General features: G+C 34.7%; 1 protein-coding gene across 50 annotated transcripts in view; it reads left to right on the forward strand.

Annotated features, from left to right (window-relative positions):
• mcf2la (mcf.2 cell line derived transforming sequence-like a) overlaps nt 1-25837 on the forward strand; it is a 139993-nt gene that overhangs the window by 71137 nt on the left and 43019 nt on the right. For 43 of the 50 annotated variants that reach the window (XR_015476917.1, XR_015476919.1, XR_015476921.1 and 40 more), the window contains 2 exons: nt 2944-3058; nt 7758-7848. Coding sequence is in view for 39 of the 50 variants with exons in the window: in XM_087237622.1 (XP_087093748.1) it covers nt 2944-3058; nt 7758-7848 (206 nt within the window). In the remaining 11 variants the exon portion in view is untranslated. Of the gene's footprint in view, nt 1-2943; nt 3059-7129; nt 7449-7757; nt 7849-25837 lie in introns of those variants that run through there. The other 7 variants (XM_087237645.1, XM_087237647.1, XM_087237649.1 and 4 more) reach the window with 1 other exon arrangement.

The following is a 25837-nucleotide window of genomic DNA, read 5'->3' on the forward strand; positions in this document are numbered from 1 at the left end:
CTATTAGACTCTATTTTTCTGTGTGTCCATGCAACACATCGTGTTGTAGTAAACGTTGGTCTAATCTCATGCCTCAGTTCTCCACCTAGATTTAATGACAGACCTGCAGCGCAGACTCTCCATCTGTTTGTTTCCTGTTTTCATTTCCTTTTCACCCCTTTTCATCTTTCTTCCTTTTTGGTCCTACTTTTCCCCTCACTGGATGAGCACAGAGGTCCATGTCTGATATTATCAGTGGCATACAGTTTGTTTTTGAGTTTTTTTGTGTGTGTGTGTGTGTGTGTGTTGTTTGTTTGTTTGTTTATTTGTGATTGATGTCTTAAATTACAAGCTTTTCCCAGTTGACATTTGTGGGTTTCCCCTGTCATAAGTAGGGTTGTGCGATGTTGACCAATTTGGCATTGTACGATGTCTAATGTGAAACATCGCGATGGACGATGGCATCGTCATCGTGGGTGGTGGTTGTTAAATATCAATTAATTCATGACGAATTTATTCATTGCCACTGAATCTACACATTTTAAGCGCGAGAGGTACTGTATAATCTTTCATTTAATCCTCACGATGCTGTCAGCCGTGCAAGTGGCCGCTATATGTAAAATTTAACACAGCTCATGAAAAGGATATATTGCTATCAAGATGACATGCAAATGATAAGTTATATATCAATATAAATGTGGGGTGGGGCGATGGATCGCGATACCGGCTCAGCATCGTGAAGTTTATCGGCCATCGGCGATGGACGATGGCATCGTCTATCGGCCCAACCCTAGTCATAAGTACAACTGCATTCACTATAGGAGGCAACAATAATAACTTTAGAAGAATTTTGCATGCACAATCCAAATGAAATGAAGTAATCCAACCTCAGCGGCTGATAGCTCCTCCACTTTCACTGTTTAAACACATCTGGGAACATTGAGTGCATCAAGAGTTCAACATTATATTAAATACCATTTTATTGTTTGAATAAGTGCATCGTCCAAGGTTTTTTTTTCAGTGTGAACGCACTACTTACACTATTTATACTACTAAATGGCAAAGAATAGTGCATACGTATGTGATTTGGCAATTTGTCATTGTGGATTGATCCTTCCTCTCACCTGCTCCAGATGGACTGGATTACTTTACTTTTGCTCTGCTGTTGATTACAAACGAGACAGCAGTGTCCTTTTCACCTTGTGTGTGTGTGAGACAGTCACAGAGGTGTTAATATTTGTAAGCTCCGCAGTGGATCCATCCTGCTCTATTAATCACAGAGTGGAGCAGCCAAATACACTCACACACAGTCACATGACCTCTGTCCCTCCACACAATGCAGCAAACGTGTCCTCCTTCCTCTTTCCCTTTCTCGCACACACACACACATACACACAGTAATTGTGTGTATGATGCTTATCTCTCCGTATTTTTTGAACGGTATCCTCTCTATTTGCAAGGCAAAGTTCAGTGACTGGAGAAGAGCAGATCTGTCCTCGTGGTGTTGAATTGTGTCCTTGATTTCCTCAAATCCATGCAGGTCTATAGCTGAGATTATTAGTCTTCTGTGAATGTACGTAGTAGTGTTCTCTGTATTTCTCTATGTGAGGTTTATATGGGAAGGTGTGGAAGTGCCCCCTTGTGGGTAGAAGACTTTTAAAATGCAGAAGAGTTACTGGATTATTATATTTCCACATTTTTCTAGCAGTAAAATTAATTCAGGAGGTTAAAATTTCCCTGATTAAAAAAAAAAAAGGTTTTGGTCCTACATATTTCTATTTTAGAAATTCTTTTTATTTCTGTGACATCGTGGCAGAACAACAGCATAAACTACTATGACAATGGTCACCTCATGTACTGATTTTGGGCTTTGTTCAGTGTTAAATGCTACCAATGTGAGTTTGAATACGCTTTTACCTGACATTTATTGCCATACTACTGAAAGCAGCAGCATGCAGTTCACCTCAGATCTTGAAGATAAAACAACTAACTAACGGTTTGAAAATGAAAGTTAGTCAGGACTGTGGTTTAACAAAACCAACAACATCTTATATTCTATTCATATTCTTTTTTTTTTTTTTTTTTTTAAGCTTAGTCCCATTATTAATCTGGGGTCGCCACAACGGAATGAACCGCCAACTTATCCAGCATCTGTTTTTACACAGTGGATGCCCTTCCAGCCGCAACCCATCACTGAGTAACACCCATACACACCCATTCAACACACATACACTATAGACAATTTAGCTTACCCAATTCACCTGTACCGCATGTCTTTGGACTGTGGGGGAAACTGAAGCACCCGGAGACAACCCACGCCATCACAAGAACATGCAAACTCCACACAGAAACGCCAACTGACCTAGCTGAAGCTTGAACCAGCGACCTTCTTGCTGTGAGGTGACAGCACTACCCACTGCACCACCACGTCACCATTTTCTGGATTACGCATTGTTATTTTTTATGTAAATTGCCCAAGTAAGGGTAAATGTTACATAGTTCCCAGCCATATTAGCTTAGAAAATAGCAGCTTTTCATTTTCTCGGTCTTAGTAAACACCGTAACAACAGAAATTGTCAAACTTTAAATAGAAAAAATATTAAAACTCTCTTATCATTTTTTTTTTTTTGAGATGCTAATGGTCTAATCCGATTCAATAATTTATGCTAAGCTAAGCTAAAAGTGCTTCGGGTAGACAAGGAGATCGGCTAAATAGATTCAAGGTAAAACTCAACTGTTTAACACTTTTTGGAGAGTTTTAAAGTAAACCCATTTCTCCCCCATAAAAAGTGGAGTGTTCCTTTAGGATTCTACAAATGTGATTTAATGTATTAGCTCTGCAGACTTCCTACATGATGCATGCATAAATATTACACTCTGACAAAGGAAAACATTACCAAGCACCACATGGCAGCTTTAAACAGAATCGCTAACAGCTGCGTTTTTCCAAATCTGCATTTCCAGGTGGCCGAGGACAGAACGGCAGCCCCATCATTATTTTCCCAGAGTACCCGGCGTTTGGTGAGCTGGAGGAGCAGGAGTTTCACAATGTGCTGACATACCTGACCAGCATTCCCAGGTGAGACACACAGGAGGTGGAAGGATAGCGCCTTACTAACATATCCCTAATAAGCTGGGTTTCCACATTCATTTAACTGGGGAAGAGGTTTAGTTTAAGTTAGTTTTGTTCAGACCTATAAAAGTCATCATTTTTTAAATCTTGCTTTTTGTAAATATAGATGTGGATTCAGGGTTATATTTAGGCATGGGCAAAAGTTAAAAATAAATAAATAAATAAATGAAAAAGTTATTTTAAATATAGTTAAGTGATACGGTTACCTGAGATAAAAGGGAAAGGGGTATAGTCTTAATTATAGTTGACATTAATTCACCATTTGTGAGGTTTCCCTTTTTTTTTAGATAATTTTTAGAAACATTATTTGTATTAAATCTAAGTTTTGAATCAAATTAAGATTTTAAATCAAATTAAATCAAAATTGTGCTTCACAATCAAATCAGAACAGCCCTTGTAAAATTTGTTAACCAAAGCATAAACGCAGAAATTAAATTAAACATTGACGTCATATTTAAACGAAATTTTAGTTTAAATATTGAATTAAATTATTTGTTTATATACTTTTTTCCCATATTTATATATTATATATATAAATTTAAAAAATAATAATAATTCATGAATTAAATTTAATTACATTTAATTTAATAACTGTTAATAATTATATTAAAATGTTTATTTTTAAATTAAATTAACTAGTTGCAAGGATTTTTTTGTCTTATTTCCAATTTGAAAATTGATTTTAAATTAGCTTAAAGTAATAAAAAAAATTTATTGTTTGTTTTTTTCTTCTGTTTTGTTGTTTCTTTAAGTTTGGTTTATATTTGCATCCAAATTAATCTGTTAATAAGACATGACACAGAATTTTTCATTGATTTCGGATTAAGAAAATTAGTAATATTTAATAAATTTAATTAAATTTATTAATCATTTTAAAATTAAAAAATCTCAGTGTTTAATTTAATTTAATTTAATTTAATTTTATATTATTTTATTTTATTTTATTTTATTTTATTCAAGGAGGGAAATCTTAAACAATTATTAAGATAGCTGCCAAGATTTTTTTTTCTTATTTTCAACTAGACAATAAGTTTTAAATTAAATACATATTTTTAAAACTATATAAACAAACACAAAAATTTAAAGGGACATGATATAATTACTAAAACCTTTATTAAATTTTAAATAATAAATAACATGCAAATAATTTAATTAATAATAATAATTTAAAAATTAAGAATAAATTATAAATAAATGCTTGACCATTTTTACAAAAGAATATTATTACTATTTAATGCTATTATGTTTGAATGTATTATAAACCATCTCTGTTGCAGTAGATAAGAAAAAATGTCATCTATTTTAGTTGAATCATACAGTAGAGGGCGCTCTAATACTTTCAAATTGCAACCCATCATGCTGTTTGCTTCTCAGTGAACATGTGACATGACTGCCTGCTTGTGTGTGTGTGTGTGTTTGACTGCTGCTTCATTAATATTCATCATGCATATTAAATTAAAAGGTGTAATTATGTACATGGTTAACAAGGTGATCTTAATACCCCTTGTTTTACATTTGCATTCTTAGTTTGTGAATCATCTGAATGAAGGGTATTCTCTGGGAAATACATTATTGTTGACTTTGCAGATGATAATTTGCATGTATAGCATCGATTTTTTTTTTTTTTTTTTTTTTTTTTTTTTTTTTTTTTTTTTTAATATTAATCCCTGTGAATGTCCATGCACTGGTGCATTGGTTTGTTGGCTGATCCTGTGAAATCTTCTTTAATTGAACAGCCCTTGTTAATATTCTGCTGAAAGAGGGATTCTAGCCCTTTGCTTTCCTTCACTCGTCTTTGCCCATTATTCCCAGGAGAAAAAGAGAGAGGGGAGATTGAGTAATTAGATGGATTTTTTTTTCATGCTGAAAATGCCTGATGGGGTTTTAATTTACTTCTGATTTGGTAAATGAAAGGAGTTCAACAGCAAATATACAGCAGCTCAATGAATAAAGAGGTGAATGTCAAGAAAGCCCCCAAGAAAGCGCCCCAGTTCATTTTTAATACAAAGGATAGAAGTATAGGGGTTAAATTCAATAAGATGCATATGTCGATTTTACTCATTTAATTAATGCAAAAAATATAAATTTTAAATAAATATTATGATTATATAATATCATATAAATTAATTGTGGCTTTGTTTCATTTTGTTTTGTTTTTTGTTGTTTTTAGCTTGTTTTATTTTTGTTCTATTTTGTTGTTTTTCATTTTGTTTTTGTTTTTATTCTATTTTGTTGTCGTTGTTTTTTCTCTCTTGTTTGTTCTTTTTTGTTGTTTAATTTCATTTTGTTTTTGTTGTTTTTTGTTCTGTTTTGTTTCATTTCATTTGTTTTTTTTGTTTGTTTTGCTATTGTGTTGTCCTTATTTGTTCTCTTTTGTTGTTTCATTTCATTTTGGTTTTGTTCTTTTTCATTAGTTTTTGTTTGTTCTATTGTGTAGTTTTTTTCTCTCCTTTTTGTTCTGTTTTGTTGTTTCATTTCATTTTATTTTTGTTGTTTTATCTTTAAAAAGATTTTGTTTTGTTTTGTTGTGCTGTCGTTGTTGTTTTTTCTTTCTTTTTGTTTTGTTTTGTAGTTTTATTTAGTTTTGTTTGCTTTTGCATCCAAATTTATCTCTTAGTAAGACATGGCAATAATATTTATCTGTGGTTTCTGATAATTATTTTATATATTAATTTAGTTTAATTTTGATAATTTAAGGATTTTATTACAAGTATGAAATTTCAGATGTTTTGTTTTGTCTTTTGTTCCATTTTGTTGTCGTTGTTGTTGTTTTTCTTTTTCTTCTGTTTTGTTGTTGTGTTTTATTTTGTTTAGTTTTGCATCTGTTAGCAAGACGTTGCAGTGAATTCCTCTGTGGTTTTTGATTTAAAAAATAGTAAAATTTTATTTTATTTATTTATTTTATTTTAAGTATGACCTCAATCATTTGTTTTAGTTTTATTGTTGTTGTTTTTTGTTTTGTTTAGTTTTGCATTCAAATTCAAGCAATTCTTCACAAGACATGGCAGTGAATTTCTCTGTGGTTTCTGAATAATTTAATTTAACCTCAATATTTTTGTTAAATTCATCCAAAGATTACTATAAGCAAATCATATCCCTGAATTTTGTTTACATTTATTTTGCTTATTGTTCATGACCCCAGACCTTTGTATTACATAACCATTTTAATAAACAATTAATAAACATTTAATCACATTATTGCAGAAATTTACAGTCAAATCCGAATATATTGTGGGTTTTATATGTATGTACAAAATTTGTATTGGTACTGAATATTTAAAAATACCATCATTCCAAATGTTTGCTCAAATCATTCAGCTATATGAACGAAAGCCAAAAACGTCAACATTTAACACCACAAAACAATAATTCAAAATATTAATAGACTAACAACCGATATGACCATAAATCATGTGCAATGAAGCCCCCGGATGACTTAAAATTCCCCTTTGAATGTAATCTTATAATTACAATAATGATCACAGTTAGATTTCTGATGGCCATTCATCATTACTGATGGACATTCAAGGTCGTTAGTCAGTATGTGTCAGTGCAGATCTACACCAGGGGCTTTTTTTCAGCTGATAAGACCCCTGCATTGCTCTCCTTTCCTCCATTCACCCCTCCTAAATGAAAGAAGCACAGAACAAACGCTCCAGAAAAAAAAATCAGCCTGAGGGGGGGAAAGGGAGGTGAGCTTGAGTGTGAAAATTTGGTGGGATTACTAATGCGAGCCAGAAAACACACACACACACACACACACACACACAATTTGTATGTCACCGTAATGGCGGCAGATTTGATACACGAGTATCTGCAGTGCCAGTTTCCAGTGGGCGGGGCTCTCATTATCAATCAGCACCAAACCCCGCCCACATACCACACTATCAGTTCTCGCATCAGTCAGTCAGCGCTCCTCTGAGTCCAATTGGTTGCGAGGGAGCACCTGATGCTGTCTGATTGGCTGCTGTAAAAGGGGGAGGGAGAGTGTATCTGCTCTCCCAGCTTTCCTACAGTGGCACTCATTCAAATGGAACCATAAACAGAGCGGCTGAAAGCAAAGGTACATTGGAGGGAAGAAAGAAACGGAGGGAAAAAGCATCTGTGATATCTGCTGAAGGACACTTGGAGTTTAAGCATCAGGGGTGGATTCTGCACATCAAGATCATTCCTGGAGTATAATTGGATTTTTTTGGTCATTGAAAAGAAAGAAGGCAGCTTGAACCTGCTGGTGCGGAGAGTTGCTGCCGTTCTCCATGGTGATGGACGTGGCAACCCAGCTCAGCATCTCTGCGCTACATTGCCACGGTTGCGTTCGGGTCTAATGCATTTGAATGTATGTGTGTCAGTTTGCTTTTGCATGCATTTTGCGTTCATGATGGGTTGCAGCATGCAAATGTACAGTCTAAAGACAAAACATTGGTTGTTTTATGACAATTTTGGGTCAAATATAGACAAGCACGGTTGACAGGTTAAAATTTGAACATGACATTTGATCATATTTACATTTTGTATATATTTACAAGTGTGAATGCATTGTGTGCAGCGTTTATCCTCAGTATGTCAGTGTTTGTTTGTTTTTATTGTGTTTTTTGTGTGTGTGATGGTGATGATGGTGTGTGTGTTTTTTTTTTTTTTTTTTTAGTCTCAGCTCGACGGGGATCGGCTTCATCCTGGTCATTGACCGCCGGCAAGACAGATGGGCATCAGTGAAGGGGACACTGCTGCGGATCGCGGTGAGTCCTCCGTGTTTGTGTTTGTGTGTGAAAGAGAGAGAGATGGGATGTGCATACAGTTAAATGTGTGTGTTGTGAACATCAATGGAGAACATGAATGTGTTTAGATTAAAGGGACAGTTCATCATTGGAAAGTTTGTTTATTATTTAAAATACAATACAAATCTTTACTGTCAGACTTGCACTACTGGTCAAAAGTTTGGGGTCAGTAGGATTGTTTTTTTTATAATTATTTTTAGGGGGGGGTAAACTTTTAATGGATAGAATAGTGCAGGGAAGTAGTTGGGAGCAGAGAGAGGGAAAGAGTCAGCATAGGACCTTGAGCTGGAAATCGAACTCGGGTCGCCGTGAGCACCTGTATGTCGCCACACTTAACCACTAGGCTATTGGTTCCGACGAGTAGATAAGAGTTTTAAATGCCTTAAAAAAAAGCTTCTCCTGTTCATCAAGGCTGCATTTTTTTTTTTTTTTCATATTTCATCACATCGTTGTGAAGTGTTATTGCACTATAAAATAACTGTTCACAGTAGTTTATCATTTAATTTAATAATTTATTTCAGGATATTAATGATGAATTTTCAGCTTCATTACACCAGTCTTCAGAGTCGCATGATCCTTCAAAAATCACTGTAATATTAATTATTGTTTTATTATTATTATATTATTATTATTATTATTATTATAGATAAAAAACTTTGTAGTTAAAAGTAACACATATATTAGGCCGTTCAGCAATATAGAAAAATAAATAAATACAAATGTGCAAAAGCTACAGCAGTAAAAAAAAATGAATTAACAAATATATTTAATCTAAAAAAAAAAAAGGAAGAAAGTAAAAAACATGCATATTTTCTCTGTGCTCTCCATTCATAACTAAGCCAGAGGAAGGGAAAATAGGTCAGCTATAGTTGTATTATTATTATTATTATTAGATTTTTTTTATTCTTTTTAAAATGTGAGAGGAAGGTTGCCATATAGTGTCTAATTTCTCAGCATTACAGCAAACTGTATGCCTATTCTTTTCTACAGAACTCTCTTTAAGAGATTTATAACTGCAATATTATTTTTAGCCTCAGTACTTTTGTCTTGTTTTCCAATACAGATATCTAAACCTTCTTTAGTCGAAATACATAATGTTAATTTAATTACAAAAAATAAAACTAAAAAAATGTGAATTCATGAAAACTCATTCCCAACATGAAAAGAAAAAAATTATCTCAATTTGTTTTTCCTATTATTACATTTATTTTCCCACACTTCAGATTGCTTTTCTCTGAATTGTACATTTGTAATGTACATTTCGACTTTGTGCATCAAAAATTCTGAGGAAAGAAGTTGTAAGTGCAAGATATCATTTTAGAATTACAAGAAATAATGTAGAATTGCAGGAAGTTTAAATCTCACTATTCAGTTTTTTTTTTCTTTGAAATGTGAGTTCAAGTCTTATAATGCTGAGAAAAACAAGCATTGAGACAAAACTGCTTGACATTAACTGCTATGATATTGCTATGAGATCAGTTTGCAGTTATGTTTTGGTTATTCATTCATTTCATATTTCCAGCACTTTAGCTCCAACACTTCCTATATAAACATCTAAAGATTCTTAAATAAAGATACATGAAATTGTAAATCAAAATGACATTAGACACGTATATATACAAAACATGATCTTAAACTAAAATAATTGTTTTAAAAAATCTCTCAAATGAGTGAGAATTTAAAAAAAATAATTCAATTAAATGTAATTTAATTTGTTATTCCATTGTCAGACCTTTTATTCTTGTTTTAAGCTAAAAGTGACTAAATTTGGGAAGCTTTCATGTAATTGCATACCAAAACAGTATAAAAGAAGGAACCCTTTTATTTCCATCTCCATATGAAAGAGGAAATGTGTGTGCGTGAAAATCTCTCTGTGTGTTGTTGTTGTTTCCATGCATGCTGTATGAAGAATAGGATCTGACAGTCAGGTGCCTTGGGCTCAGTGTGTGGATTAGTCCGAATTTCACTGTTCTTCCGTTTCGGAGGGCATCTAAACAAGGCCCTCGAATCTTTTCATAGAAACTCTAAATATTTAATCTAGCAGAGAGGCATCTAGCGCACCACAACGCCGCATGTTGCAGTCATCCATACAGTAAACACTGCAAGCGCTGTTTCATGAGCAGCAAAAACAGCTGTAATCGCTTTGCGTTCTTGTCATCAGCTGCTTTTGTGTGAACATCAGTGAGAATGTTTATACATGCCAATAACTCAAAAAAACATCAGCTCATTGAAGAACCTGTTTTCTGGTTAACAATGCTAGCAATCGTTTCTACAAGACATTATTTATGAATCAGTTTGTTTCCTCCAATCTGAAAAAAATTATTACTGCCTTAAATTTTTCAGTTCAAATAAACTGACATTTTTTTTTAGGTTAAACTTTGTATATATTTTTTAAAAATGTTGAAATTTGAATATTGTATTAAAGTAAGTTAAAGCAACATAAAAATATATGTTCTCTTGACTTTTTGTCAAGAATTATATATTTTTATAGTGTGATAGTAACGTATAAGAATTTGCATATCTACTGTAGCTATTTCATTGATGTCAGATGTCATCTGAATAATAAAATCTGAATAATAGTATTGCAGCAGGTCAGAGTGAAATAGCTTATTATCAACTTAAAAAAAAACAATACACAAGTAAATAAATGAATGAGTGAATAAATAGATAAATGAACAAATAAATAAACAAATAAATAAATAAATAAATAAATAAATAAATAAATAAATAAATAAAAATAATGATAAATAAATACATATTATGTTTGGTAACTCTTTACATTGATTTTTGCTGCTTGTTCAAACTACTTATTTGAAATGAGCTGAAACAACACAGTTCTTGGGTTTGTTGGACATAACTTAATTATTTTTATGTTCAATCTACTTAAATAAGTTAAAACAATGACATTAACTAATTTGTGTTGGGACAACGTGCAGGAATTGTGTGGAACCTGTCATTTTACAGTAGTTAATGTTAATGTGTTTATTAACAAGAAAAAAAATGCACATTTATTACAGTATTTATTCATAGTTGTTAATGTTAGTTAACTGTTATTTCATGTTAACTCGCAGCTCATGAACTAATATTAACAAGCATGAATTTGTATTTTTAATAATGCATTAGTCCATGTTGCATTATTATTAACAAATGCTGTGCAAGTTTTGTTCTTATCAGTTCATGTTAGCAAATGCGTTAACTAGCATTAACAAATCAAATCTTATTGAAAAGTGTGACCATATTTTTTTGCTCCTGACAAAAGTCTTGTCCTCAGTCGCAGTTGTAAGAGCTACAAATAATAACTTGACTTCTTGTTGATCATGTGGAAAAGTGTCAAAAGGAAGATTTTTCCGGTGAATCATCTGTTGAACAGCATCCCAATCATCACAAATACTGCAGAAGACCTATTGGAACCCACATGGACCCAAGATTCTCACAGAAATCAGTCTGGTTTACTGAAAATAAATCATGGTTTGGGGTTACATTCAGTATGGAGGCGGGCGAGAGATCTGCAGAGTGCATGGCAACATCAACAGCCTGAGGTATCAAGACAATTGTGCTGCCCATTACATTACTAACCACAGGAGAGGGCAAATTCTCCAGCATGATAGCGCTTCTTCTCATGCATCAGCCTCTACATCAAAGTTCCTGCAAGCAAAGAAGCTTAAGGTGCTCCAGGATTGGCCAGCCAAGTCACCAGACATGATCATTATTGAGCATGTCTGCGGTAAGATGGAGGTGGCATTTAAGATTAATCCAAGTAATTAATTAATGAATTAAGCATAATCTAGAGGCCTTTGCCTTTCACATAAGCCACTTCTGATACCAAATGATCAACTAGAATTCAAGTTATTATTTTTTGTTAATCTTTTCAAAATTCTTTAAAATATCTTGTTTTGGCTCGCACAGAAGAAAGAAACCAATAAAAGTTTAGAACCTCTCGAATGTGAGCAAATAATCAGGAAAGTTGTATTTAAAGTTGTGAACTGTCCCTTTAAGAGTACACATGTGAACACTCACACTGCTGTAATTCTCTGGTAAACATGTCAACGGTCACCAACATTAGCATTAATTTGATTCTACTTCGATCCAAGAGTGTGCTCTTCATTTGCTCTCTTTTTTGTTTGTATGCTACGCTGTGCTAACTGAGACTTAGCACTCACTGCGCTACATGCTGTTGCTCTTCTGATTTGACTTGTTTGCCTCATTTGTAAGTCACTTTATATAAAATCATCTGCAGAATGAATCAATGTCATGACAGTGTAAAAATGCAGATGTAAGCTTTCAACAAGTCTGGTGTGTTGAGCGTGTGTGTATGCTGGTCAGTAGAGAAGAGGTTACTGGGCTAATCAGATTAACACTGGTTAATTAGGTCAGCGCTCGCTAACGCTTCTGGAGTCAAGTGAGGGCTTGAGCTTACAAGCTAACTTGCTTTACCATATTTGGGAATTATGATAACTGCTCATTTTTGTAGTTTATTTGATTTAGTTTGTACATTTTCTGTGTCTGTGTGAAGTCACATGGTCTGTTGTTGTATTTTTAGAGAGGTATCGTTGACATAAAAAAAACTTACTGGTGTTGTAGCACTAGATTAATATAGCAATTGTAAACAATTGATAGGTAAATGTGTGCTGGTATTTTGTGAGGATTGCAGGTTTTATTGTGCTTGTGGTTGACATTTGAGGACTAAGGCATGAATGTAAGATGGAATTAAATGGATCTTTCAATCCCAAACCAAATGTACTAAGTTAACTTAACAAATTGAAGTAAATTGAACATAAAACAATGAAGTTGTCCCAAAATAATCTCATGAATTGTATTTTTCAGCACATTTTACATAAGCAGTTTGAACAAGCAACAAAATCTTTTTTTTTTTTTTAATGTATGATTGATATATGGGCGACATGATGGCTCAGTGGTTGGCACTGTCACCTCACAGCAAGAAGGTCGTTGGTTTAAGTCCTGGCTGGGTCAGTTGGCATTTCTGTGAGGAGTTTACATGTTCTCCCCGTGTTGGCGTGGGTTTCCTCCAGGCCAGGCTCGAATTAAGAATTCAGAGGGCCCTGGGCACAATGTCTTGTAGACCCCCTACCTGGCCGCACCTCTATATTTTAATTTAAAAAATAACATTAATATAATATTTTTTTAAATAAAATGAATCTATAATGTATTGCCCGCATTTATAAAACATATGATATACAGTACATCTACTTATATAGTCTACAAAACTTTTTACTTATTTTGAAAGCATTTAAAGCACACTTTGAAAAAAAAAAACGAATACAAATAGTAAAAATGAATGGAATTTAACATACCTGTTCAAGTTCACAGAAGCAGTACTAAAAATATATAATTAAGGATATTTTAATGTATACCTTTTACAAACTTGTAATGCATATGATTTGGATATAACACCTCCATAATAGTCCTTTATAATAAACACACTTATTAATGATTCCTAATTGTCTTTCTTCTGATGAAGAGTAGGCAAAATCTGATATGTAGTAGGGGAAAAAAGAAGAATGAGTTCATCAAATGCTGGATTCGAACCGGGTTCATGATCTATCGTGTTAACACTTGTTGCCAATCGATTTACGAGCTATGCCACTCACGCCATGTGCCACTCTCTTTAGTTATGTTGTCTCTTTCAATCAAATGGTGTTGGGCAAGAATCACTTACTTAGCTTATTCCAACGAGGTGCGCTTTTGAACTTAGCCTAAATAGACACTCCAAAATCGGCATGTTTAGTATTCACAAGCAAAAACTGTTGAGCAGTAAAAATTGCCAGTGCAATTGGAGTTAAACCACAAAGACAACTGAATGAAATGTATTTAAGGAGTATTAAACAGAAAGCATGTCATTATTGAAGATTTTCTCATCCTTTAAATATAAAACATAAGCTTTTGACGTTTTAGGGAACCTCAAGCAAAGAAAAATCTAATGTCCTTTGTGGGTTTTAAGTATGAATAGGATAATTTGAGTTTTAAATGTGATTTATGTGATGATATTGAAAGTATTTGTTTTGCCTGTTTTCTGTTATATGTGTGATGTGAACACTGATGTGGTTGTGTGGTGAAGCCAAAGATAAATTTCCACTTGTGGACAATAAAGTAAAGTGTGTTTTTTTTCTGATTTCTTTTATCTTTTAGCATGTTAGAAACAATAAAGAAGGATTTATTTGAATGCAACATGCTAATAAATCCATTTTAATTTAACATGGATAATAAAAGTTGGTAAGCAAGTCCTACTGTAACTGATCACTTTGCAGAAGTTTGTGTCGACTTGTTTTTTTTTGTCATGTAAAGACATGATTTTTATTGGATAGTGAGAAATACGAGAGCTGGTTTAATCTAAAGCTGCTTTAGGACAGTAAATGAATTATTCACTATTTCAGAGTCAGTCTGTACAGTAGAGGCCATTTAATAATGCAATTAGTGCAAGTAAAGACCAGCAATCACTTAATAATTCATCCTGTCATTAAACAGTCTGTAGACGCTCGTTGTAACTTGATGACTGAATGTCAAAGTTCCCAAATCAGAGTTAATGAAAGTCGAACCTGATGATGAAGAGGTTTATTCTGCATTCCCTCAAACTTACTTTTGTTTAGAAACATGTAGGATTATATATTAAAGCATGAAGAACCATTCTGGTTCATATCCATAATGCATTGTTGCTGCAGTGGTTTGCTAGTAATGAAATAACAGGAATATCATTCATTCTTTGCCTTTTGTCTCTCTCGATTTCTCTTCATTTCACATTTAACCTTTTTGTCAATTGCTCTCCAGATTGGTTGAAGCTAACAATTATAGCATCCTGGTTAAAACAATGACATGTTTCATGGAATCTTTTATTATATCTACAGTACTTTGCAAAACAGGTACAATGGACGTACGTGCTTTAGCTTACACTTTGGTAAAACTGCAACATTGTGAAGTATATTTTTTACTGGTTTATATGTAAAATGTAAATTGTTCCTTTTCACACTAATGATATTCATGGGACATATTATCGGTAAATAAGGGATTATTTTTGTGCAGTTCTTTGCACAATACAAAAAAAATACCTGTAACAACTTATCAGTGTCTATTATTTATCATGTACACACTTTTTGGCACTTTTCTGGTGTGGTTAGTTTGCAGTTTATACTGTGTTGTACTCGATGTAGAGTGCTCGGGTTCGAGTCTAGTTAAGGATGATTTCACTAAGGAGATCAAATCAATGTAAAATTCGAGTCACGATGTACTGTTCGCTTATGTTTGTTTTTGATTTTTGTTGGATTTAAGAAAGAGTTTAGTTCAGTGGTTTGCTTGATGATCTGTATGACATCTGTAAGATGTGGATCTGAAACGTACAGCAAAACGTACCTAAAGTAGCGTATTTTAGATTCACATTATTATAATGATTCACAATGCTGTCGCCTCACAGCAAGAAGGTTGCTAGTTCGAGCCTCGGCTGGGTCACTTGGCGTTTCTGTGTGGACTTTGCATGTTCTCCCTTTATTTGCGTGGGTTTCCTCCGGGTGCTCCGGTTTCCCCCGAAGTTCAAAGACATGTGGTGCAGGTGAATTGGGTTGGCTAAATGGTTCATTGTGTATGTATATGTGCAAATGAGTATGGGTTTCCCAGTGATGGGTTGCGGCTGAAAGGGCTTCCGCTACGTAAAACATAAGCTGGATAGGTTTGTGGTTCATTCCGCTGTGGCGACCCCAGATTAATAAAGGGACTAAGCCGAAAAGAAAATAAAGGAATAAGTGAAAAATGATTCACAAAAAATGTAGACTGCTCCCTCTAGTGGATGTGTCATCTGAAACGTGCAACCAAATGTACCCAGAGCAATGTATTTTACATTTTGCAAAAATGTGGGCTGAGGCATTTCAAATGAACCTGACTTGCTTTGTACCATGCAATGACTGAAAGTTTCAATACAGAATTTAAACTTTTTTTTACTACTAATTTTCCTAGCAGGGTTCAATAATAAAATTTGCCATTTTACTGTAAGCCTTTATTTAAAAAAGTTTTGTCGTTGTATATGTATTGTAGGCATGAGCCGGTATAAGTTTCTGGTGGTATGATAACCTCGGATAAAAAATATTATGGTATCACGTTATTGTGATCACTGTTCTAAAATAACTTCTTTTTTAAGGTCTTTGTAAAAAAAAAAAAACTTGAATACAATTTATTTTATTTTAGGAAATATTAAAAATATTTTCTAAATAATTAAAATAAATCATCGACTTCTGCTGTATTCTTTCGTTTCAAAATCCACAGATTTCTTTACAACACTGGAAAAAACCTTGAAGCAGACAATTTTAGCGGTTTTAAAAGCATGACTTTTCCAAACCGTTATAAACCCTAAAACCGGTTATCGTCCCATGCCTATTGTATTGTGGACTCATAAGGTAGCATTTCAGCATGTCCATGTACAATAAAGAATAAAAAAGGTATCAAAAAGAAAACACAAACACATGTAAAAGGCATCACTTTTCAGTTTGCTTTTGAAAGATATTCATTCTGTTTTTCAGCTAAAAAAGCACATGAAATTAATCAAAAGTTATTTAAAAGTAAACAATTGAGGAAAAAAAGGAAATCCCCAAGTATTGAACTGTTTTTGACATTGATTTTAATATTAAGAAATGCTTTGTGAACACCAAATCAGCATATTAAATCCATCATGTAACACCAAATAATGAGAAAGAGTTTCCTGAGTCATTTATTGGGCAAACAATCATATATGGTATCTTCATTCACACAGATTCCAATATAAAACTCATAAAAGTTCAGAATTCTTTTAACCTCGAGTAACACTCCCGGGTGTTTCCAATGAGTATTTGAATGAAAGCCCTATAAAGGGTTAAAAGAAGCTTCAGTAGTTTCTCCCTCCCCTTTTTCTTTCTTCTCATTCAGTCTTTCTCTCCTCACACACGCTGGCACACACACACATAATCTACTGCTTTCTTTCTCTAACCTCCGTCACAGCACATATGGCTGATTGGTAATGCTTATCAGCAGTGCAGCTGGTGTGGAACTGCCAGAGGAGATTTTCCTACACGTGCTTGAAATTAATACAAAATACAAATTCCTAAAAACGTCACGCATAATAACAACTTCTAAAATGAAAGCCATTGTGTGTTGTGGTCCTCATACTGTAGGTCATCATAGTCGAAAAAAATGGCTTGTTTCCTAAATCAATAACATTTAAGACATGCTTGTCTAATTGATTAATGATGTGCTTCGTTTATATTATAATTCCAAGTGCGTTCATCAACTTCTGCGCGCACTCTCATTATTGTTTCTGCTGGTAGAAATGATACTATTAAGTGATTTGCATTTAGATTTGCGCATTCAACAGCACGCACCATTGAACAAAGAGGAGGTCTGACGGAACTAGTCCCCAGTATATGCCCCAATCTAATTCACTTTAGGAAATTTTAATGTGTGCTAATATATGCTAATGTATGATAATTGGGCACAGATAAACATCTTCCCCGATGTAGCTAAATTGAAATATTGCGCTATCCTTGTAGTATTTGCAATGGATGACCGATGAACCTCCCCCAGCACTTTAAAATATTAGTTTTTCCTTTTTTATGTGATGTAAAGTGCATCCTGTGGTTATCATTTGGCATATTTCCTATCCTGTAACGTATATTTTATGAATGCATATTTCACTAAGGGGAGCTCATCTAATTATTTCCAAAGAGACTCATAAATAAATGGAGACACTTAACAGCTGATGAGTCAAGAGAATGAGGGTTTAATAAGCTCCTCCTCCTCATTGCAGACCAAGCAGCTGGAGTTTTAGCTCTTTTTATTGTGGTGCTGTTTTTATCACCGCTAAACATTTCCTTTCTTTGACCTGAACGCGTGGACGTCCATCTACCTTCTCTCGAGGGAGGTTGTTAAGAGGCTTGTGTTTTGAAAGACAGGAGAACGTCTTCTCAATGACATCTGCAGTAAAAGACCACTAAAGAAAGCATCAATTTCCAGTTTTAGCCTTCGGGTAGTCTTGGATGTGGCTTATTATTAGAATTTACATGGAAGACATGTAGATCAGGTTTTGTTTTTATTGATAATGAAAGTTAAACCTGTACATAAAGCATTTCACTGCAAATTGGTTTGAAGTCTCTGATGTCTCAAGAGTTTGCATGTGAAGTTTCAGCTAAAAATGTTACACAAATAATATTCTATAACAGTTTGAAACTGACCGTTTTAGGCTTTGATCCGTATTGTGCCGTTTTGGTGACTGTCGCTTTTAATTCAAATGAGATTATGCTCTTTTTTTTAAAGTGGGTGGAGCTACAAGTGCTTGTGTGTCTGCATAGTGGCAGATGCAAAAACAAGACTAAAGTCCTATGCTAATGAGGGACAGATCGTCACTAATGGGTGGGGCTTTCCCCTCTGATGACACATATAAAGGAAGAATGTCAATCAAAGTGTTTCTGCACTGTTTTTATGAAGTTTAATGATAAAAATATAAAATTAAGTCATTTTTATCATTAGAAGCTGGTTATATTCACATACTGTTGCCTCATAACTGTGTTATAAAGTAAATTTTTGCATAGTAGATACCCTTTAAATAAACAGCTCATAGAATAACACCTTTTTTGTTTGCTAATATTTCTATAATCTCAGTTCTGGATTGACAGTTCACATGTAGGCGCCATAAATTACATATTTGTACAGTATATAAAGATTTTTCTCACTTATTTGCAAAGATTAATATCATAGTGGCTATAGCATTCTGTTATTTTTGAAAAAAGTAACATTACTGTGACAATGGTTGTTAATTTCTTCATGTTTGCAGGGCTGTTTCACAGAATGCGCCCTTGAAAGGTTGCCAGGTTCACTTATTATGGACGGTTACTACTTTTGCTTAATTTTAATTGTTAATTTTTGCTCGGCTTATGAATAAAACAGGCAGGTGGAAGTTGTAATATTTTGGTTTTGTTGCTAAAGTTTGTGTTTTGGTGTTAGTTAGGCATGCCATTAGGCTTGTTTTTAACATGATCTGGCAACACTAGCGTTCCATGTGTTTTCTTGCAGCACACATAAAGAAAAGAGACTTATTGACGTTTATAAAATTTAATTTCATACAATCTGCATAGAATTATTTTCTCAAATAAGATATACATTTTTCCTCCACAAGTCCAAAGAGTTGTGCTATATGCGAATTAAGCTAAATTGTCCATATTGTATGTTTGTGAATGAGAATGAATGAATGTTTCCCAGTACTGGAAGGGCATCCGCTGCGTAAAACATGCTGGATAAGTTGCCGGTTCCTTCCGCTGTGGCAACCCCTGATTAATAAAGGGACTAAGTCGAATAGAAAATGAATAAATGAATGAATGAATGAATGAGGTATGCATTTCATTCAGTTGTAAATTACAGGGCAATTGACAACCACATTTAGCTGCAGTGTGTATGCGGCCTAAAAAATTTTGTTTTACATTTAAGAGTACTTTTTAATTCAAAAATTACATATGTAGAAACAATTTACACTCAGAAATTGCTAGTAAATAATTTTAATATTTCTGCAAATAATGTTACATTTTAAAGTTGAAAGACCGAAATAGTGTTTGCTTATTTGTTTGATTTAGAATTTTATAAAAATAATGTTGTATTTAAAGAATGTTTTGAAGGTGTAAATGTTAAAGGTTCTTAATGCAACCATACATGCCAATAATCAGCCCAGTATATAAATTGTTTTCCTTAAAATTTTTATTTATTTTTTTTTAGTTCACACCAAATGCAAATTCAAGTAGTTGTTAGTAGAATACACACAAAGTCTTAATTTTCTTTCGACTTAGTCCCTTATTCATCAGCGGTCACCACAGGGGAAAGAACCGCTAACTACAGTATTCCGGCATATGTTTTACATAGCAGATGCCCTTCTAGCCAGTACTCAGTAATGGGAAGCACCCATACTCTCACATTCACACTCACACACTACGGCCAATTTAGTTTATTCAATTTACTTATAGTGCATGTCTTTGGACTGTGGGTGAAACTGAAGCACCCGGAGGACACAGGGAGACAGACCCAACCGGGACTTAAACCAGCGGTCTTCTTGCTGTGAGGCGACAATGCTAACCACTCAGCCATCCTGCTACCCACCTATACATTATTTTGTATTTACAATCTATCATTTCAACAATGAAAGCAATGTATCTTTTCATTTAAATGATTCTGATTTCTATTATGTTATATACCGTTGCCCCCCTACATCCCACTATCTGACAAGTTAAACCGGATGTGACACCAGGTTGTGTTTTTAGATGATCATCAGTTGTGTAAAATGCTGTATACATTATGTATTTTCTCCTGGTCCTCAATCACTTCCCCAGTGTCTCATTCCCTGTAAGTGTAACTGCCTCCTCATAATTCAGCACACACTTGACTGACTCCATCAGCTTTATCAGGGGTTATTAAGAGTGAAGCGCACTGATGAGGAGGCGTTTCGGCTGTGTGTCCAGCTTTACATCACAGCAGCGTTCACAGAGGGTTTTGAAGGTGGAGATGAGAGGTCAAAGGTCAGAAGGTGAGCATCGGGTAACCAGGAATTAAATCCCTAGCCATTTATTGGAATCTTTCTGGTTCTGTTGGAGGTAATGGGACGTGATGAGTTAGTGTTGTATTTCTGTGCTATATTTGGCTCAATTTACCATCTCATAAAGTAATTGAGTTAAAGTGTATTGAATTAGGGAATGCTGTGTGTGTGTGTGTGTGTGTGTGTGTGTGTGTGTGTGTGTGTGTGTGTGTGTGTGTGTGTGTGTGTGTGTGTGTGTGTGTGTGTGTGTGTGTGTGTGTGTGTGTGTGTGTGTGTGTGTGTGTGTGTGTGTGTGTGTGTGTGTGTGTGTGTGTGTGTGTGTGTGTGTGTGTGTGTGTTAATTGAATCTCATGTGCCACGTGTCTGATTAGTCTGTGCTATATCAGTTGTCGTGGCAGCTGCTCCCTGAAGACAAGGTTTCTCCACCTCTATAGACGCACACACACATACATAAAAACACACACATATGGCTTTCCCAAGAGAACATTGAGTTACACCCCCATAAATGAACACAGTAATTCCTTTCTTCGTCTCACACTTGTTCTCACTCTCAGTATCCTGCAATTTCCCTGTTACATTTCTGGAAAGTGTGAAGTGTGTTTATTAAAGATGTTTGCACTGATATTTGGATTATAAAAAGGAAAAAGTTATATACATATAAGAGATGGATAGATGAAAAAAAGCAATGTTTTTGTTTATTTTATAATATTTATTCGTCATATGATTTAATTTTACAAAATTATTTAAATGTTATATGTAAATGATTAATATGGATGGATGGATGGACAAACGGACAGATAGATAGTTTAACGGACAGATAGATAGATATTTTAATGGAAAGATAGATACATGGACAGATAGACAGACAGACAGACAGACAGACAAATAGACAGACATGGATGGATGGGTGGATGGATGGATGGATGGATGAACAGTCAGATAGATAGATAGATAGATAGATAGATAGATAGATAGATAGATAGATAGATAGATAGATAGATAGATAGATAGATAGATAGATAGATAGATAGATAGATAGATAGATAGATAGATAGATGGATAGATGGGCAGATAGATAGATGGATAAATGGGCAAGGATGGATGCATGGATGGATGGATGGACAGATAGATGGATGGATAAATGGACGGATAGATGGATGGATAAATTGATGGATGGATGGATAGGCGGACAGATGGATAGATAGACAGATAGATGGGCAGATAGATAGATGGATAAATGGGCAAAGATTGATGGATGGATGGATGGATGGATGGACAGATAGATGGATGGATAAATGGACAGATAGATGGATGGATAAATGGACAGATAGATGGATAGATGGAAAGATAGATACATGGACAGATAGACAGACAGACAGACAGACAGACAAATAGACAGACATGGATGGATGGATGGATGGATGGACAGTCAGATAGATAGATGTTTTGATAGATAGATAGATAGATAGATAGATAGATAGATAGATAGATAGATAGATAGATAGATTGATAGATTGATAGATAGATAGATAGATAGATAGATAGATAGATAGATAGATAGATAGATAGATAGATAGATGGATAGATGGATGGATAGATGGACAGATGCATATATAGACATATAGATGGGCAGATAGATAGATGAATAAATGGGCAAGGATGGATGGATGGACAGATAGATGGATGGATAAATGGACGGATAGATGGATGGATAAATTGACGGATGGATGGATTGATGGATGGATAGACGGACAGATGGATAGATAGATGGACAGATAGATGGGAAGATACATGGATAAATGGACAAAGATAGATGGATAGACAGATTGATAGATGGATAGGTGGACAGATAGATAAATGGATAAATGTATGGATGGATGGATACTATACATATGTTTAGGTAGAGTGTGTGTGTGTGTTCTGTAATATAAATGCATTCTTCCTTAACATTTTAACAGCTTTTTTGATCTCATTTATAACACATAAAATGAAAGTTTTTTTTTTTCCGTCACATATTTATGTACTTAGATTTTCCTACATTCATATATTTCTCACACACCCAGTTTGCTCTTATGCAAACGTATTCAATATATTAAAAATAATAAACGTCAGAAGAAAACATATGAATGTCCAAAGACCAAATATGTATGTAAGAAAAGAACATTTCTTGAAGAAGATGAAAGTGTAGACTGTAAATGAAGACACGTCTATGAATATGTGATCAGAGCGTCTAAATGTGTGTAAGTGTAGAAATATATGGATGTGAAAGAAGAATGGTCAGATATCAGCCATTGAAAACAAAAAGTCATTCAAATTTGAAACATCCACCATTGTGTATGAATGAGACCCCAGAGCAATGTTGTGCAATTTGACTGTGTGTCCTACTGCAGTCCTGACACACATATACACACACTCGCACATATAATAATGGCATGAGTAAGCGAGTATGGGGGGAAGGGAAGGTGACCACATTTTCACTGCAGCATAGAGAAACGCAATTAAATTAATAAGCAAGACTCTGACTCCTGTGCAAATGGACTTCCGTGCAAATGTTATTTTTCATCTTTGGAATCGCATCGATTGGTCTGTATCGCTGTGTTCAGATTGTTTTCTAAACCCGCATGTTATCTTGTAATTGCAGTCTTTATGAGCGGCCCAAGGCGATGGTGTAATGCAATCACAGATACACAGCGGTTTACTAAAGCTTCCGAAAAGAGGAGCCGTGTTGGTCATATGTGCTTGAATGAGCTTTAATGGAGGACTCAATAATGGGGTGTGTTTGGCTGCTGTCCTGTTGTGCTCACAGGCGACCCCTGTGACTCTTCACTTATTGCCAGCGTGTTGAGGCCAAGCATGGCCAATCCGCCTCAGAGGAGCTGGAGATTGTCATGGAAATGTGAAGGCGGGGTTCAATTTGAGCAGACGCCTTTGTCAGCAATCAAACATGGGGTTATTAATGGGACTGAGAGCGTCTTTATGGCCATTGTGAATGGGGAATGTTTTGCTCATTTGGATTTGACTGTTGCTTTGGACATGAATACAAAGGATAAATGTTCACACGTGGGCTTTTAATAGTTTTTGCACTGCTTAGTTTGTCCACAAGGTGAACTATACTGAACCAACCCATTGTTTCACGGTCACTTGCATCTAGCGTTGGGTGTAATTAGTTACAAAGTAACTGTAATGAAATGACTTTTCAGCTGAACAAGTAAAATAGGGGATTACTTTTTGTTTTTAAGATTGTTTTTATTAAAGGTGCAGTATGTTAGTTTGACACCCAGTGGTTGAACTAGGTATTGCACTCTTGGATCAAAACACTTTCAAGTGCAGGTTGCCAGATTGAGGACCAACAGGATTGTAGACTGATTTGAGGCTGATTTAAATTTGTTTAAAAAAAAAAACGCACGTGATAGGAGGAATATTTTAAATGTTAAAATCAGTTAAAATCAGTTGAACAACTTGAATTTATAGTTTAGAAACGGCTTCTATTTCTTGCAGTTACATGATATTTATTGCCATACTACTGAAAGCAGCAACAGATAGTTCACCTCAGATCTAAATTGTTTGACATTGAACTAGACTCAAGACCACTGCATCACTGCAAATCTCGTCAGGTTGTGTGTTGTTTGGATGCGGGGTTACAATGTATCCTGTTCACCTAATACTTAAGTCGTAATATTTGTATTATTTGCCAATTAATAACCCTATGTGGAACTCTGAATCTGCATCTCATATTGGAGTCTGCTACTGTACACTTGAGGTCGTATTTCGGTCATGGACGCATACTTTGAGAACTAAACATATATATATATATATATATATATATATATATATATATATATATATATATATATATATATATATATATATATATATATCTTCTAATGTTTCCTCATCGGTTACTTTTTATGCTGTCTTACGGAATGAAACCCGTTAATTCAATAAAGTTATTTATATATGCATTTATGTATGCCTGCATGTATTACAAAAGCTTGTTATGTCACCACTACCTTGCTAACTTTTCAAGCTTGTTTTTAGAAATATGGTCTGTGACAAATATTTACTCTCTCCATAATCCACACTATATATTACAAACAAATACAGAAAAACACACATTTGTATATTGACTTACTTACCTTTTGGGTAGTTTTTCCGTGGGAAATACATTTGTCTATTTGCTTTACAGTTGTTGTATGATTATTATTATAAGACATTTAAAGTCTATCGCACACATGCACACAGCCCCATTAAATTACTTACAGATGATAGAAATGAGGCGTGAGGGACAGGTCTATCTGTAAAATGCCTGCAAGTGCAACCATCGATATTGAACAACATTCAATATTTTTTTTTGTTACAAAGTACAGCGAAAAGCAGCCAATAGACTGATTTCACGCGGCCGCCAGTTGTAAAAGCGAAATCGAGGCTGCGGTGGGAAAAAATCCGGAAGTATCGTTGGGAGTTACATAGGAACGTTGTGTAGCTGGCTGTATATCTTATCAGTGAAGAGAAAGAGACACAAATTTATAATTTCACCGCCTTCCGAGTGACCCGAAGATCCGTTCTGAATGAATGGTGAAAATAAAAAGGGATATCAGAGCTCATTTTTAGCTAAGTTAAGGGAAATGGCACTAGTTAGCTAACATTTTCTTTCCCAAACACGTTTTAGATGCCATTTATCAAACTCAAGTTAATGAACTGATTCTTTCACTATATTAGACTTGTCATGATACTGAATTAAAAGAAAAAACGTCAATTTCCCGTTAATATTTAAGGCACTTTTGATGGCTTTATTAAAACAGCGCTGATGTGCCATTGTGTTCACATGCTTAACAGAAATTATTGTGATTGGCAGAGAAGGTCATCAGTTCACCCTCCGCGGTTTACCGAGTATAAACCCAGACGAGCGATCCGCTTGATGACTCGACTGATCTTCACGGCTGCTTCGCGCACCAGTGTCCATGTATCTGTGTTTGCACTGGGTGAAAAGCAGTAAACTGCTGAGCACTGGTGAACACTATGGTAAATCAGCGCTGTTTAAGAACGTGCTCAGCGGTGCTTGAATGTTAGCAGGAAATGGACGTTTTGAAAACTTCAGTATCAGGACAACACTATTACAGACAACACGAGGATGTGCTGCAGAGGACTGCAGTGTTTTATCGCTCACCGGGTTGCATAAGCTGAAGCAGGGAAAAGTCCCCACGGTGTTTAAACTAGTGCTATGAACTGAAGCCAAGGATGACAATTGAACATATTACTCTTAAAGAGATTGTGATGTTGTTTGATGCTAAATTGATTTTAATTGTTTAAATTAAACTTACTGAATGATATTAAAGTGGCGTTTACACCATTTCTGCATTTTGAAATCTCTGCAACAGCTAAAGGTTTGTAGTCCACAGCATGTTA

Source organism: Danio rerio, chromosome 1 (assembly GCF_052040795.2).
Source record: "Danio rerio strain M-AB ecotype USA chromosome 1, GRCz13ab, whole genome shotgun sequence".
NCBI classification, from domain to species: Eukaryota; Metazoa; Chordata; class Actinopteri; order Cypriniformes; family Danionidae; genus Danio; species Danio rerio.